The 16,609-nt window shown below is 40.7% G+C and overlaps 2 protein-coding genes across 5 annotated transcripts; both read left to right on the top strand.

The window, feature by feature from the left end:
• Positions 1–2,995: 2,995 nt before the first annotated feature.
• Positions 2,996–10,908, top strand: LOC309701832 (uncharacterized protein). Of its 2 annotated transcripts, none has more exons than XM_082526105.1 (6): positions 2,996–3,790; positions 4,646–5,005; positions 8,811–9,188; positions 9,323–9,406; positions 9,500–9,606; positions 9,685–10,908. In XM_082526105.1, the coding sequence occupies exons 1-6, from the start codon at positions 3,628–3,630 to the stop codon at positions 9,721–9,723; spliced, it is 1,131 nt and encodes a 376-aa protein (XP_082382231.1). In that variant the 5' UTR covers positions 2,996–3,627; the 3' UTR covers positions 9,724–10,908. The 2 variants fall into 2 exon arrangements, with proteins under 2 accessions (XP_082382231.1, XP_082382232.1); XM_082526106.1 differs by having other exon boundaries at positions 3,696–3,790; positions 9,497–9,606.
• A 1,143-nt stretch (positions 10,909–12,051) lies between these two features.
• Positions 12,052–16,329, top strand: LOC309704037 (myelin-oligodendrocyte glycoprotein-like). Of its 3 annotated transcripts, XR_014276124.1 has the most exons (6): positions 12,052–12,231; positions 13,515–13,892; positions 13,974–14,066; positions 14,164–14,256; positions 14,339–14,576; positions 15,233–16,329. XR_014276124.1 is itself a non-coding variant. In XM_082528990.1 (5 exons), coding segments are annotated over exons 1-5 (663 nt in total). In that variant the 5' UTR covers positions 12,052–12,131; the 3' UTR covers positions 14,341–16,329. The 3 variants fall into 3 exon arrangements, 2 of the variants coding, with proteins under 2 accessions (XP_082385116.1, XP_082385115.1); XM_082528990.1 differs by having other exon boundaries at positions 14,167–14,256; positions 14,339–16,329; XM_082528989.1 differs by having other exon boundaries at positions 14,339–16,329.
• Positions 16,330–16,609: the final 280 nt, after the last annotated feature.

The following is a 16,609-nucleotide window of genomic DNA, read 5'->3' as shown; positions in this document are numbered from 1 at the left end:
TCAGGGGGCTGAATAATTATGCACACCCCACTTTGCAGTTATTTATTTGTAAAAAATGTTTGGAATCATGTATGATTTTTGTTCCACTTCTCACGTGTGCACCACTTTGTGTTGGTCTTTCATGTGGAATTCCAATAAAATTGATTCATGTTTGTGGCTGTAATGTGACAAAATGTGGAAAAGTTAAAGGGGGCCGAATACTTTTGCAAGCCACTGTAGGCTTTCTTGACTTGACTTGACTTCCTTACAGGCAGACCTCAGTCAGTCAGAGTTGGTACAATGACATCAGGTACAAAGATAGTGAGCACAGTGACTCCCCAAGGCTGTGTGCTCAGTCCACTCTTGTACACGCTCTTCACCAGGATCCCCAATTATACATCAGCGGGATTCTGGTGGAGAGGGTGAAGACCTTCAATATATTTACAGAAGACCAATTATGAGCTATTGAGCCATCGGCCCCCGGGGGCCAACCCCCTGAACTTATAATAGCGTATAATGAACTGTTCCTTGAGCTCCTGTCTTGTTGGTGGACATTTGGTTTTGGACTGTTCCCTGTGCTCCTGTGCCCTTGATGGATATTTTGTTTTGGACCCTGGACCCCAAAGGTTTAATATGAAGTTTATTACACAAAGATGTTTTAGTGCTTTAGTGCATTGAGTTTTTAAGACTACAAAGCTCTTTATCTGAATGCCAACGAGATGTGGAGTCACCGCCGTCTTCCACCCAGGAACAGCTGAACTGTGAACTTTTGTGCTGTCGCTCCCACGTCGACCTTCTGATCTCTATGGACACTGCCTCCTTGGACTCCAGCATTTTTTTGTTTTGAACTGTTTTTGTATATTTCTGGACTCAGTTTTGGAAAGCTGTTGGCTTTCAGCCCTGATCGTGTCCGTGCCGTCGGGTGAGAAAGGCGACATCTCACTGATTCTGATGTTTTGGCAGGTCCGCGCTTTGTGTTTATGCCCTTTTTGCACTGATTCTATCATGAACTAGCTCTGTGCAGGCAGACAAGGACCCAAATGCAAAACTCATGAGCATGAGTCCAAAACTGAGAAGAAGGTCGACGCGGGAGCGACAGCACAAAAGTTCACTGAACTTTTGTTCAGTGAACTGCAGTTTCAGACACTCCTACAGCATATGACAGTTTTTTGTTTTTGTTTTTTTTAATAAGTTTTTTTTTAAACACGTGTTTTCAAAATTGGAGTTCAAGTTATTTTTACTTCCAACAGTGTTAACATACTACACAGGTCATGAACAAGATTTTTTTTAATTTTCATTGTAAGTGGGCTAAAGCAGTTAATTAAAAGTAGTCTAACATAAATGTAAATGCTGTAATTTGATTATTTCAATAAACCATTTAACTTGGATGGATTTGATGCTGGCGTGACCACAGTGCACACGTCTGCTGTTGCTCATAGTGGTCCAAGGGATCGCTCAGGGAGTTTGTGTATTCGCTCAGATACATGAAAAATTAGAGGGAACATTACCTGGGTTCCCTCTTTACTCTGGCAACTGGTACAAAGATAACAGCGCACAGTCGTCATCAACAGTGTGTGATACAACTGCACATTCAATTCTCCATCTTGGGATTATTTTCTTTTGCTGAGGCATGCACTGTGCAGCGATTTGGGACCTGGAGTAACAATGGAGTTGCGGTATTTGTCCACATCAATTTTGAGGAAATTCATTAAGCTGTTTTCTAACTCTCTTAGACTACACTACACGCTACTATGTCACTGGTGATTACAACACAGCTTCAGTCATACTGTTTCATGACACGGGGCACAAACCCAGTAAACCTCAGTCCCAGAGCCACAAACAGGAGGTGTGGGACTTTAGCAACTGGATAAACCAAAAGAGATCTCGGAATGTTTTTGTTGTGTCCTCATGGCGACCAATGACACGCCCCAAAATTACGCATGACGTCTTAATAAGATCGTCTCCCTGACAGCCACTCAGCAGTCGCGTTTAGGAGCGGAGGAAGTCCGAGTCGCCCCGTCAGTCTCTGCTAGTGATTGGCAGATGAAGCTTCATGAAGCACTGAAGCTTTTCATCCAATTGGTTCACCCCAGTGCAAAGCTTCTTGAAGCTTCATTTGCTCTAGCAGGACACCTACTGGACGTAAAAATATTAGTTGGCATGAATTTGAAGAGTGTGGCCTTTTGCACACAGCCTGTAAATGTCAACAACAAAAGGAGTGTGTAAAACATGTATATTGTAGTGATGGCAGTATACTGTGTATATTTATACTGGCAGTATGGAAAATGATCATTTACTGTGAGGTGAGGTGTGGTTGGGTGTGGACAGTGGTTGTGCTTTTGTAACGTTGAGGTATGGACAGCTACACACTGAGGCCTCAGTCCTGCCTGTTCACATTTTATTCTGTAAAAACTAAATTTTCACTGCTTTTATGACCTTTTAGTGGGGAGAACATAGCTAAGATTTAATGATTTAACAAATCTTTTGAATCCTTTGTCCTCCACAATGCTAAATGGCTGGGAGTCCTCCATCACCATGCTGACCAGGTCTTCATCTATTTGAGATTGTTCTCCTGAGGAAAGACAATAAAGACAAAGCACAAATATAAATATCACACACGTAACTTATTACAGTTGTATAATATTGTTATATCATTTAGTAACATTACAGCATGCTATATTATCATTTCATTTGATGGCTCACCTGGTCTTGCTCCACAATCGCTGTTCCCCTTATTCTCATGCAAAGCTCTGTAGTGCCTAAGCATGGATGAGGTGTTGTTGTTATATCCCAGCTCCCTGGCACATAGCAAACACTTCACCTTGTACAAAAGTCAAGACAGCTTAACACAAATTGTATTGCACCATCAGTATCATGAAAATACATCTTCTGTAGAAATTTACATACCTTGTTGGGAGGAATAAGATCAAGATGTTCCCACACAGGGGAGGACATCCTCCTCTTCTTAGCTGGCTCCATTCTCTCCTGACTTTCTCTCTTCACTCTCATAAACCTCCAAACGGTCTCCAAACTCTCACTAACCGCAACTCTCCATCAAACACCCACATTTTTGAATGAAGTCTGAGGGGTCAGACTTTTCTGTCCTAGAGATAAATATCTATACAGACGTCACTGGATTCAACTGAATTCCAACCATTTGTTTAAGCTTTTCCCACTAATGTGCTGTTTATCAGAGATGAAGACGTCAGCTGCTCCTGCAAACACAGTTGGTAAAATCTTCTCTGCTGGAAAACCGTGATGATGTTTCCAGGTAACAGAGGTTCAGTCAGTTTCTTACACAGAATTTCATTTAGAAAAGAAAAACTTAGTTTTTTTTAATCCAGCAACATTTGATTTTTGTCTGATTTTGCCAGATTTGACCACACTTTCCTGTTCAGAATAAATAAAAACAGATTTATGATGGTTTGTGGGGATTTCTAAAGCATGTTCCTGTAAATTATCTCTGCATGCTGCTCACTGTGTTGTATTTTTCTGATTTCAGTTTAGTTTTCAATCGTTTTAGAGATTTTTAGGTGTTGCTCAGGATTCCCCTCACTCTTGAACTTAGTAGATTTCTGTTGGTTGTTGGTGTTGTTGCTCGCAGCCACCAGCTAACATTAGTAGTTGGTCAGTATCGTAGCGGCTGACATGCTGCTGAACATGCAGCATGTCTGTGTGTTGAGACGTAACAGTTATATTTTTGTCTGCAGCCTGAATGTGAAAATGAAGAAGAAGATCTGGATCATGGATTTCATGCCTTTCCTTGTGGTCCCACTGTGGACTTCAATTCTTCACTTGGATTTTGTTAAAGGTAAATAACGTTTCTATTACGTTCTAGTTCATTGGATTAGCACAGACTCTGTGTTTACCTTATTTACTGTATTTCCATGAATGTTAGCACACATTTCAATAAACCACTGCATCCATTTCACATTTTCCTACAAAGAATTGAAAGCAATAAAATGCAGCTCACTACTTCCACAGCTTTGTATTCACAAGCTGCACGGTTTATTTCGCAGACCAAATTTAATGCTGGGATATTTTAATGTAGTCCTTGCTACTGTCTTGCTTAACATAAGCATTCCTACCAGGTCATGAGTATTTGGTCTTATTTGGAACAAGTTCTGAATGTTGTGGGACAAAGATTTATTTGCTGCTTTGTACATTGTGCAGTTCTGACGTCAACCAAGTCTTTAAATTTAAGAATATTACATTTGAGGAAAAGTGGATTTGCTGGTTCTCTTGAAGTGGTTTTACTTATTATCCTTATTGCTCTTCTTTGCAGAATGTATGTGTTTCCCCACACTTACACAATATATAATTCAAGGAAGTCTAATGGGACAATACTGTGTGTGTGTGTATGTGTGTGCGTGCGTGTGTACATGTGTGTGTATATGTATTTATGTATATATATATATTTATTTTCTATTGGTCAAATATGTGGGATTCCCAAATATTATCAATTTTGTTTGTACTCAGTTTCAATGTTGATTTATTATAGTCAAACCAAGTTTGTATCCTCAGCAAACAATAAGATTTTCAATTAGTTTGAAATTTCACATGTATGTCAGTAATGTACAATATGGACAGGAGCATGTCAGGAAAAAAAAGTTCTGATGTTGTATAAAGTTGTGAGTGTGTCTGCTCCTCTCTGTCTCCTCAACAGGATCATTTGTAGTGGATGTGACACAGAGCTCCTATCAGGCAGAGGAGAACCACAACATCACACTGGAGTGGACGTTCACCACCAAACCAGACACGTCCCTCTCATCACTGAAGGTCTTCTGTATCCTGAATAATGGCCATAAATCCTGGACTTTTTATCATCTTTTTGATGGTGTCGAGTTCTCAGAGGATCAGGACAAAAAGTTTTCAGGACGAGTCCAGAGTGACAAAGACGGCCTCAGAGAAGGACGAATCAGACTCCAGCTGTCCAGACTCAGGACTGAGGACTCGGGTCTGTACCTGTGTGAGGTGGACACAGGTTATGGTCGCGGCTACAACAGCTGCAGACTCACCGTCTCTGGTAAGACAATTCATTTATACACATGTGATCAATGAACTTGAGATAAGAATGTATATGTAAATGTTACACCAAATAAACAGAAGATTATTGGTTTCGTTTTACAGCTGTACCAGGGGTTATATTTCTTTGTTCTTTGTGTACATTGACTCGTTATCATGTGCTCGAATCTGATGGTAATTAGTGTGAATGCTTTATTATCTTTATTATTATTATTATTATTATTATATATTTTTTAAATGGTTTCTTTGAACTCTACGGCGTTTGTCTTTTTTTTTTTTTTTTTTTTTTGGCCTGTCCCATTTGGTTCTTTAGCCATCAGAATTGTTGTCTGAAGACCAACAAGGATACCCAATGGATTTACTTTGCCAAATGGATCATCGTGGCATTGCCGTATTGGTCCATTTGATCGATCTTTGTTTTTATTATTTATTATATTTTATTTTCAGATGTTACAGACGGGACAGACATGAGTGAGGGATAGGAAAGGGAGAAAGAAAGAGGAAGGAAAGGAAAAACAGAAGGGGAGAGGGACAGTGAGAAAGGGGGGGAGAAAAAAAATAAAAATCTCCTGGATCCTGGATGGAACAACTGTACTTCACTGGCTTCAGTCAGATTCCTGTCGTTTCAAGGTATTCGTAGGAGCCAGAATCTCAGAAATTCAAAACCTCACAAACAGCCAAGACTGGAGATACATCAATTCAGCCACAAATCCTGCTGATGATGTTACGAGAGGTAAATCCCTGAAAGAGTTCCTTAGCCCAAACAGGTGGACCGAGGGTCCCTCGTTTCTGCATGCACCTTCGAATAACTGGCCCACAGTTACAGATCTCCATCCGGATGATGATCAGACTGAGTTAAAGAAAGCCTACTTCTTTGGTATTGTCAGTATACCCTCCCATACATACACACCCAGCTTCAGAACCTATCAAGAGCTATTGGATTTCACGGCTCGTTCACTCTCCAACCAAAAGGGTAACATTCCTTCTGCAGCAGAACAAGAAATCCTTCGTCAGGCACAACTGGACAGTTTCGGTGAAGATTTGGCCCATTTGCAGTCAGACAAACCCCTTTCATCCGACAGCCGTCTATTGTGTTTGTCACCAGTGCTGTGCAAGAATTCTGAACTTATCCATGTAGGAGGCCAATTACGGCAAAGCCCAGACTTGGAATTGAATGTCATTCACCCAATAGTACTTGATCCTGCTCATCCAGTGACCAAACTGATCATACAAAAATTATAATGACAAACTGCATCATGCTGGTTCAGAAAGACTTTTTGCTGAACTACGTCGGAAATTCTGGATTCTCAGAGGAAGGGAAGCAGTACGCAGGCATCAGTATAGCTGCGCTGCATGTCAGAAATGGAGAGCACAGCCCATCATTCCAAAAATGTTAGACTTGCCTGCTGCTCGTCTTAGGTTATTCAAACCACCTTTCTACTCCACAAGAATAGACTGCTTTGGACCATACAAGGTCAAGACCGGCCGCAGATCGGAGAAAAGGTGGGGAATAATATTCAAATGTCTCACCACTCGGTGCATACATCTTGACCTCCTAAACAGCATGGATACCGACTCATTCCTCATGGCCCTCCAACGATTCATTTCTCGACGAGGAACACCCCTGGAAATCATATGTGATCAAGGAACTAACTTCAAAGGAGGAGATAAGGAACTACGGGCAGCCTTTAACAACCTTGCTCCGACTCTACAGCCGGTCCTGATGACTAAAAGAATCCATTTCAAATTCAATCCCCCGCATGCACCCCATTTCGGTGGAGCCTGGGAGAGGGAGATACGTTCTGTGAAGAATGCTCTGAAGAGAACCATTGGTGCCCAAATGTTCACTGAAGAGGTCTTAAGAACAGTCCTAATTGAGGTTGAAGGCATTCTTAACTCAAAACCCCTAGGCTATGTATCCTCAGACATTGCGGATATTGACCCCATAACCCCAAACCTTCTCCTTATGGGCCGACATGATTCGTCACTTCCCTTAGTATCCTATTCTGATTCTGACCTCCTAGGTCGACGACGATGGCGACATGCACAAATATTGGCAGATCACTTCTGGCGGCACTTCATAAAAGACTATCTACTATCCCTCCAAAGAAGACCCAAATGGCAGAAGGAGAACCCAGATCTCACATAGAACTCTGTTGTCATGATTATGGATTCACACCTTCCACGTGCCCTTTGGCCTGTAGGGAGAGTGACACGCTTGCTGAAAAGCTCAGATGACCGCATCAGAACTGTGGAGGTCTTAGTACAGGATAAAACCTATATCCGCCCTGTCTCCTGTCTGATCCCCCTGCCCCCGCTTCCTGACGAAGATCGATCCTGACCATATCAACATATTTCTCTCTAGAAAATATGGGGGCGGCTGTTGTAGAGACCCACCCTTTGGCAAATCCCAGCACACCCACTCACTTCACCAGATGCACCTTGTTTAGTTCTCTCACCTTTGATTGGGTGTGGTGCTTGTCCTCGATTGCACTCACCTGTCACACATTATATGTCACACATTATATAAGGACTGCATTCACTTTTGGCTCACTCTTTCTTCACTTCCACACGGGGCGGCAGCTGAGCTGTGGCAGTCCATGTGTGTCTTTGTTTCCTTCCTTCTTTGCCTTATTTATTTGAGAATAAAAGGAGAACCCTGAGAATAATTCTGAATTAGATGGCTGCTTATTCTTATTCTAACCGGATGAGCCCATGATGCTGATTGCTTAAGCCCTGAACCCTCCTTCCTTCAAAACAATTATCACCAGATGTTTCGGGTGAAACCGCTGTGAGACCTTGCCTCATCCTATCATGTGATCCATTGAAATCGACTGGTGCAAGATGTGAGTGGGCGTTAAGGTGTCTGGGGAGGATCTCAAAACTGGATTATAGATGGCAGACAGTTGGTGTCGTAAACCACCGCCTCTGTTCAAAGACAGTCGCTCACAGTGGACATAGATGGCGTCTTTCACTCCTCTTTCAAACCATCTGTCCTCTCTGTCCAATATGTGAACATGGATGACTGACAACTTACACAGACATAATGAACATTTAAATAAAGCTCAATCCAAGTATAATCCAATGAAAGTGATACATTAATGAAATTAAAATATTTACTGTTTAAAAGGCAGATTTAATCTCATTACAAAGTTACAGGCAACAGTTCATCCTTGGGGGTGGGACATAAATATTAGATGGTAATCCAACCAAGACGATGAGATATTTCAGTCCAACAGAAATCAGCATTCTCTCTTTATAAAAAAAAAAATCACATATTTAAAAAAAAAACCAAATTGCATGTTACATAACAAAAATAACATGACTTTGTTTATTCCCCGAATCCAAACGTTCCTTACATAAACGCTTGAGTTGAAGACAGTAGGAATGGTTTTGGTTCTTCGAAGAGGTCTTCTCCACCCTACCAACATGGTTTATTAAGAGCCAAAGTGCCACAGTGTGACCAGGATGTTCCAGGTGTTTCAAATAAGAGTTAAAGCATCTGCATGAACATAAAACGGGAAAAATAATTCTGGCAGCCTTTAACGCAAGGGCTTGAGACTACGATAATCTGGATGGCTGAAAACCTTCACAGATATGTCACTACTTCATTTAAACTGAAGGATTAAACAGTTCTTTTTACCAAATATACTGAGGAGTAGTTGTTTCGTTTAATTTGGTCCCAGAAACACTTCTGCGGTAACAGCACAAAGACTCATGGGGCTGTTAATGATCTTCAGGTCTTCACGGTGTAACTCTACAGGGGTCTGTGGGAATTCGGGAGGTTTAATTTTCCATATTTCCAGGTGAGGTTCTGGTGATTGGGTCAAATCTTCCAATCATCGCTGCTCCGGGTGATGATGTCATCCTGCCGTGTCACCTGGAGCCCATGTTCGATGTCCAGGGTATGACGGTGGAGTGGTCCAAACCCGACCTGAAGCCCAACCCGTCGGACCGTCTGAGCCGAGTGGAGTATGTTCACCTGTACAGGGACAGGCAGGAGGTTCCCGACATGAAGATGGCCTCGTACTTCAGGAGGACGGAGCTGTTCATGGACGACATGAAACACGGGAACATTTCACTGAAGATCCTGAACGTGTCGGAGGAAGACAACGGCAGATACAGATGTTTCATCCCCAAGCTGCGGAGCAGATTGAAAGCTGCTGTTGTTGAACTTGTAGTCGGTCAGAAGATTTGTTCAATCCAAACTGAACTTTCAGACTTGGAATCATGCTTTGTGTATTATTTTAACTCATTTCCAAACTTTCAGTCTCATTTTATCAGCTTATTATAACTCTAGTGTTTATGGTCTTTTTAGATCCAAATTTTGCTAAAACCTCCACGACGGAGACGCCATTGCACTTCCAAACTCCAGATCCTCAGGACGCGACTCCAGCAAACGGTGAGAAGTCAAATTTTCTCTGTCACTTGTGTTTGGGTGACATTTTTTTGTCCATTTGTGGTAACCTTGTTTATTTCTCGTCTACGTCAGCAGGTCGATCCAGGGTCTCTGTGGTCGCCGTTGTCATCACCTTCATGTCGGTTCTGGTTGTCGTCGCTTTTTCTGCGTGTTTCTCTCGCTGCCTTCATCAGAAATTAAATGTAAGTAAGAAACAAATAAAACACAAACATGTTGTTGCTTCCTGTTAGACTGACTCATTATTCAATTTCTTTCAACAGAAGCTTTCAGAAGGCAAAACGACCCAAAGCCAAGTATAACTATTCCAGGTGCCTTGCGAACGTTGGTGTTAATGGAGCCGAGACCATTTGAGATTTATCTTTCCTGGATCTTCACAGTCAAGTGGGAAATTTAAACCAGCAGCCACTGGCAGACACTCGGGCCAAGCAGCACTGAGGTCATCATAAAGGCAGTGGATTTTATTTATCGAGCTCATTTTCAAAGAAAAAGAACATTTAAGGACTTTCTAGTCCCTTTAATGCAAGACTGAAGAAAACCTCCTCTGCTCAAGATGTAGAAGGATGAAGATCATATTTATTTTTATGGATTTGTATTAACTTGAAGACTTAAAATTCTAACTTATTAAAGTTTTACACCTTACTAGTTAAGGACAAAGTAATTCTTCCTAAAAGCTACTAGTGATGGACAAATTAAAAGAGGAAGTCCTCCCTGAAATCGATTTGCTGCTTTATTTAGAAAGTTTTATTGGACATTTCCAGCTCAGTGTGTTGGAAAAAGATTTTTCTATCAGTGTGGATCTTGGAGATGCAGAAGATTGTAAAAACATCAACAGGATTTGATGTAACCATAAAGTTTGGAAACCACATTCAGGACTTTTTGTTTCTTCATGTTTACCAAATCAGTTTAATGCAAGTCTGAATCAAAACAGGTCGGTTATCGTGACACTGATGTGGAGAAAGTGTTTACTTACAAAGGCTGTCCTGGATGACATCATGTAACTGATTTTCACACAAGACTTTGTTTTTAAACTAATTTATTAAATTTAGCTTGAAATTGGCTGGTGGGCAGATCTCTACGACAGAGTCAATGCATTTCTTAAGCTGATACAGAGCTCCGGTTTATGTAAGGAAAACTAGAAGTGTCTATATTTTTTCATTTTAAGTTACAAAATAAAGATACAAACAGATTCTGATTTAAATTTTTGTTGCAGTTATCAGTGATAATTTCGTCATGTACATTTGATCTACCTCTGGTAAACGACACAGCTAGCTCCCATTCTCCTTGTTTCTCATGGAAATGCAACAAAATATCAGCGCTTATAGAAGAGTAGAGCAGACATGTTGTGATTAAAGTTGTGTGTCTTTGTGTTCTTTGTGCATCTGTTCTGTTGTGTACAGATGGATACTGGGACTGTTCACAGTTTTGAAGATTTTATATAAAGTTCATTCTCGGATGGATTTAAATAAAGTTATTTTTTATATGAATACAGTGACTGTGTGTGTGTACTCATATTCAATTCTCTGTGAATATCTATTTTAAAATCATTGGTCTCACACGTGCTTTTTTACACCATTTGAAGCAGAACCATCATCTGAAGCTTTGTTTTTTGGTATTTACATGTCCTGTACAGTTTCTCGCTCTGTGGCGAGCTAGTTTTCCTCGCTTTGCATGCAGTTTAAAGACAATCTGTGACCCTCCCTGCTTCCCTCACAGCCTCTATGGGGAAAACACTCATATTACTAATAAGACTTACAGTAAAATATGATTGCTCACAAGAGTGACACAACTCCTGTTTTTCCCATGCATTATAATTTTACTAAACTTTAGGCAACATTACAGAATAATGGATGAGAAAATGTGCGAGGGAGGATTAATGCTTGGGCGAGACAGTCTGGGAAGAATAGTTTCTTGTTTCACGTGGGTTTTTATTCCACATGACTCATTATTTTAAGATCTTTAGCTGATAATGTTTAGCACCTTCAGGCGAGTGTTGTTGTGATTTGGTGCTATATAAAAAACATTGAACTGAACTGAACTGAGAAAATAATGAACTCAGTGTTTTACACTCATCTCCCTCAGTCATAATGTGACTCATATATTAGTTCAAATGGAACAGTAAGAATTTACTTTCATAAATTCAACCTCAAATTTAGCTTGGATCTAGCCTGGAGCTGTGGTCGGCTTCCCAAAAGAGAGTAAGCCTCCTGGCACTTCACAGAGTTTTATATGAGAATGTTCATCTTTCTATCCAGTTAAATCTTGTGGGGCGAAGCTTGTTTTGCAGGCCCTGAGCTACGAGGTGGCCATGACGGATATCAGGCGCCAGTTTTCGTGTCTACAGCTGGCCCTGAACATTCCTTGATATATCTGAAGGTTTCTAATTATTCAATCAGTAAGAAGCTGAAGATTCTTTTAATCCCAAAGAAAAATCAAACCCAACTAAACACGCGGTTTTAGAAACACGAGACTAATTAAAAGCCACTCGAGTTATAAAATGAGGAAGAGTCAGACTGTGACAGCTAAAAGATTTACGGCATGAACACTGTGATTGAAACCTCCCCATTCACAGCCTGGATGTTCACATGAGCGGTAAGGAGGGGCTGCATCGTTTATTAGTAGGAGGCAGACCTGACTGCAGCTGTACAGAAGAAGAAGAAGAAGAAGATTTGCTTCTCTCAGCCACAGACTGTCTGAGCTTGCTCTCATCATGTGTGTCTACAAATCGCACTTTGAGGACTCTTTTTTCCCTTTTCCACTCTGGACTTTAATCCTGTGCTCGGCTTTCATCGTCAGGACTCCTGTTCAAGGTAAATAATGATCTTAATTAAACGTTGCACAACAAATAACTTTAAGAAAGATGTCATAACATAATAGCTGTTTGGGCCAGATTGCCAGATTCAGTAGAGCCACTACTTCTTACTGTGGCGTCACTGAAGGTGATGACAGGTAACTTCTGCATTCATGATGAGCAAAGTTTTTCTGTCAAGTTTGGTACTTTTATGGAGGTTTAATGTCAATAAACTTCAAACAATCAAAGATTAAAAACCGATGATCATCTGAAAATGTGTCGTGTCTTTGTGTCCTGATATCTAAGGAATTTACAGCTATCTGTGATAGAGACCTTCTTTCCAACTTAATAGCAACATTTAAAACATACAAAAGTCATAAAAGCACAAAAGTAAGTAATTGTCTTTTTAGAAAGAAAGTTTAGCTTTAGAACATGTGCATTTATGTATTATAAAGGACTCCAAGTATTGAATCTGAAGAAACCAAGAAAACTCCCTCACACATTCAAGCAGAGCTAAAAGCTTCAAAAAATACTGACTAAGATGAATGTGCACGTGTCTCATCTCAGATGAATCTGTAGCTGCTCAGAGATACTCGTTCAGTTTGTTGGCTGGTCTCAGAGATGTGTGTGACTTATTTTCTTCAATATTTCAGTGTCACATCATTTAGGCTCCACATGACTCAACAGTTTAAGTGTGAAGTTTATATTTCTCCCAGAGGCAGCAACTGTCATCAGTTTAAAATAAAAGTTTACGAGGCTGGAACCGCAAACTACTTTTCTACACAGTCATTTAACAGCTGACACTGTGTCTTCAGTCACAGTTGACAGCTGTTATTTAAAAGAGTTAAATGAATGAGCAACATCACAGAGTGTCTGTATTTACTGCACAGACTCCTATAATAACAGGTTATTTGCTGAGGTTAAAATCACACATTAACGAAGGCAGTCCAGTGGTGAGACTCGCTAATGTCAGGATGCTAACATGAGTTGTTCAGCAGTAAAAACAAAAAGGTGACCATGACACAGTTAAACATAATTCAGTAGACATCTTTATGCTCTTTATGAGGCTGCACCTCCCTGAGCCTGGTTCTGTCAGAGGCATCTTCCTGTTAAAATAAAGTTCTTTTTTTTTATTACCAAGTGCTTTTTCTTAGAGGTTCTTTTGATTTCTCCGGATCACTGTAGAGTTTTCACTTTACAGTATAAAGTGGCAGAGCCAACTGTTGTTAGCGTTTATATCGTCAGTGTGTAACTCTACAGGGGTCTGTGGAGTTCAAGACGTTAAATTTTCCATATTTCCAGGTGAGGTTCTGGTGATCGGTTCAAATCTTCCAATCATCGCCGCTCCGGGTGATGATGTCATCCTGCCGTGTCACCTGGAGCCCATGTTCGATGTCCAGGGTCTGACGGTGGAGTGGTCCAAACCCGACCTGAAGCCCGACCCGTCGGACCGGCTGAGCCGAGTGGAGTACGTTCACCTGTACAGGGACAGGCAGGAGGTCCCCGACATGAAGATGGCCTCGTACTTCAGGAGGACGGAGCTGTTCATGGACGACATGAAACATGGGAACATTTCACTGAAGATCCTGAACGTGTCGGAGGAAGACAACGGCAGATACAGATGTTTCATCCCCAAGCTGCAGAGCAGAGTGAAAGCTGCTGTTGTTGAACTTGTAGTCGGTGAGAAGATTTGTTTTGGTACGTTTTTGTTTTCAACTCATTTCCAAACCTTCATGTGAACAGATCATGACTATATTTTAGATCCAAAGTACGCTAAGACCTCTATGACAGAGAGTCCCGTGTATCCTAGAAACTTCCAAACTCCAGATCCTCGTGAGATGTCTCCAAGAAATAGTGAGATAACAACCCACATTTTCTCTGCATTGTTTTTGTTTGGGTGAGATGTTTTGTGTGGTGACCTTGTTCATTTTTTTTCTTTTTTATATATCAGCAGGTCGGTCCAGGGTCTTTCTGGCTGTCGTAGTTACTGCCTTTGTGTCGGTTGTGGCTGTGACTGCGTATTTCTCTCGCCGTCAAATAAAATGTATATCAGAAACAAACAAACACAAACATGTTGTTGCTTCTTCTGCCATCAGACTGACTTATTATTCAACTTCTTTCAACAGAAGCATCAAGGCGACAAAGTGACCCAAACCAACCATAACAATTCCAGGAGTTCAAAGGAGGGTTGGTGTTAATGGACCTGAGAGCATTGGAGATTTACCTTTTCTGGCTCTGCTGGATCCTGATAGTCAGGTTGGAGGTTCAAACCAGCAGCCACAGGAAGACACTTGGCCCAGCAGCACTGAGACCCATCATAAGGTCACTTCTATAAATGGAGTCTGATTTAAACTTCGACCTCAGGTGAAGACTCAAGTGTTGTATCAGAAAAAACACAGCGTGCAAAATCTGGATATCTAAACAGTAAATATATGAAACAAGCCACATGTAGTTATTCTTTAAATTGGATTCAGATGCAGTGAAGTAGCCAGTCTAAAACCAATGGTTAAATTATTTTCCATTCCTTGTCAGAAACATTATTTCGATCTAACCCTAATGATTGTTTAAAAACCAACATGTACACTGAGCTAATGCCAAGCAGGGGTGAAAATGCCCCAAACTGCAGTTCATCTACTCAAGTCAGCCCTCACAGACTGTCATGTTAAAAGCCAGCAGAAATCCACGTCTTCATAGCCAGCTACAAAAACAGTTTCAATTTCTATGGATGTGTTCATCCTCTATAATTGTACACTAGTTGAATATTTATTGCAACTTTTAACTTTTGAGTTCAAAGGCTCAAAGGAGGATGTGCCAGCAGAGATGTCCAAGCTTCGCCTCTTTGTAGTTGTGGTGTGGTTTGTGGCTCAGCTGCAGGGGAGGGGTGGAGCAGTGGGTTCAGGGTGTGGTGATCTGGATGAGATACTAGAGGCTAGTTTGAATGTGACTCTATCGTGTCGTTGCAGTTTTGTTCTTTGGTCCATCTCTTTCACCCTCTTTGTACTTTCTTTTTTCACTTGTAGCTCTCTGTCAAACACTGGAGGACTGCTTGGACTTCATTAGAGACCTGAAGTTCAGTCTGGAGATCAACACTTAGCAGGATAAAGAGCATTATTTATTACTGTCAGGTTTAATGTTCTCATTTATTTAAATTGTACATCTTGCTGGTCAAGGTCACCTTGAATCTTTCAGTAAGCTTCTGAATGACCTCCAGTGGACAAATTTAATCTAGGACCTGGCGTCCACATATGTGAACATCACATTTTGGGTTATTTTGAACAAAATACTCAATTTTTCTTTACAAGGGCCTGATATTCACTTATGAGGACATTATACTGCTACTGTTCTATTGAAATTTTAAATAAATATGCTCGTATGTGGCTCTCATTTTTCTTAGAAACAAAAATCAGGTAAAGAAAAAATCTGGTAATTCTTTGTTTTTACATTCATCGGGTCCCAATCAGCCCAAATATCAAAGAGAAATTAAAAATGCATGCCGTGGAAGAGTTCGGGTCTTAGGAGGTTAAGTGGGAAAGTCCTTCATGGTTTTCACTGTGTTGAACTGAAATGAACATGCTGGTTTATTGGTCACAGTTTACTGGATATTTCCAACCCACAGCCTTGGAAAGACATTTTCAGTGGGAACAGTTCAGTCACACATCATGTGGAAGGACTGAAGTAGAAACTGAGTCGAAAAACATGTTGGAGACATTGAAGACTGGAAGGACACCAAAGACCTCTGAAGTACCAAAAACATAATTTATGGAGACTCTATTAATAGATTATACATTGGAATTAAAATTTTAATTAAAAATAGCTCAGTGATCATGGATCTAAATCAAACTTGGTCTCACTACTCCTTTTATTCATGGTTACCCTCAGACCCACCCTTTAGGGTGTGAACGGCCATGAACTGAAACTTGAAACTGCAGATATTCATTTGACGTTCTGGATCCGCCAACATGTAGACAGTGCAGCTCCATATTTATGCTGTTTGTTGTTTGTGCTGTTTATTTCTGCTGCCTTCTGTGAAACTTAGGCAAAAAAAAGTATTATATTATTATTTAATTATTGCCACGTTTGTGCTGTTTAATTTATTTCAAAGAATGTTCCTGTTTAATCTCAGAGCTGACTCTTTCTGCTGTTGTTCCAAATTAAAGTTGTTTGTGTTCTTTGTATTTCTGTTCTGTTGTGTATCTTTCATACATGACATTGATAATGCCCACAACCCTAAAAGACTAGAAAAATGCAGCATGACGAGACTGAGGAACCAAACATTTATCCAGCAAAAACAAGAGCACTCAGAGTGATAAACTGTGCTGTGAGGACCTCTCCACTCCCATCAATATCACCTGAATCAGCAGAGCTTAAACACCGATACTCCACGGGCACCCAAAGAG

Source organism: Aulonocara stuartgranti (assembly GCF_965226115.1).
Source record: "Aulonocara stuartgranti genome assembly, chromosome: 3".
NCBI lineage: Eukaryota > Metazoa > Chordata > Actinopteri > Cichliformes > Cichlidae > Aulonocara > Aulonocara stuartgranti.
Note: the sequence above shows the minus strand (reverse complement) of the source record. Positions and strands in the feature narration are given on the sequence as shown.

Excerpts from the sequence above, each read along its gene's own strand:
- LOC309704037 (XM_082528989.1), top strand. The coding sequence starts at position 12,132 with ATGTGTGTCTACAAATCGCACTTTGAGGACTCTTTTTTCCCTTTTCCA. Across the intron at positions 12,232-13,514 it reads CGTCAGGACTCCTGTTCAAG|GTGAGGTTCTGGTGATCGGT; the intron begins GTAAATAATGAT and ends CCATATTTCCAG. Across the intron at positions 14,067-14,163 it reads TGAGATGTCTCCAAGAAATA|CAGGTCGGTCCAGGGTCTTT; the intron begins GTGAGATAACAA and ends TTTATATATCAG.
- LOC309701832 (XM_082526105.1), top strand. The coding sequence starts at position 3,628 with ATGCTGCTGAACATGCAGCATGTCTGTGTGTTGAGACGTAACAGTTAT. Across the intron at positions 3,791-4,645 it reads TCACTTGGATTTTGTTAAAG|GATCATTTGTAGTGGATGTG; the intron begins GTAAATAACGTT and ends TCTCCTCAACAG. Across the intron at positions 5,006-8,810 it reads CTGCAGACTCACCGTCTCTG|GTGAGGTTCTGGTGATTGGG; the intron begins GTAAGACAATTC and ends CCATATTTCCAG.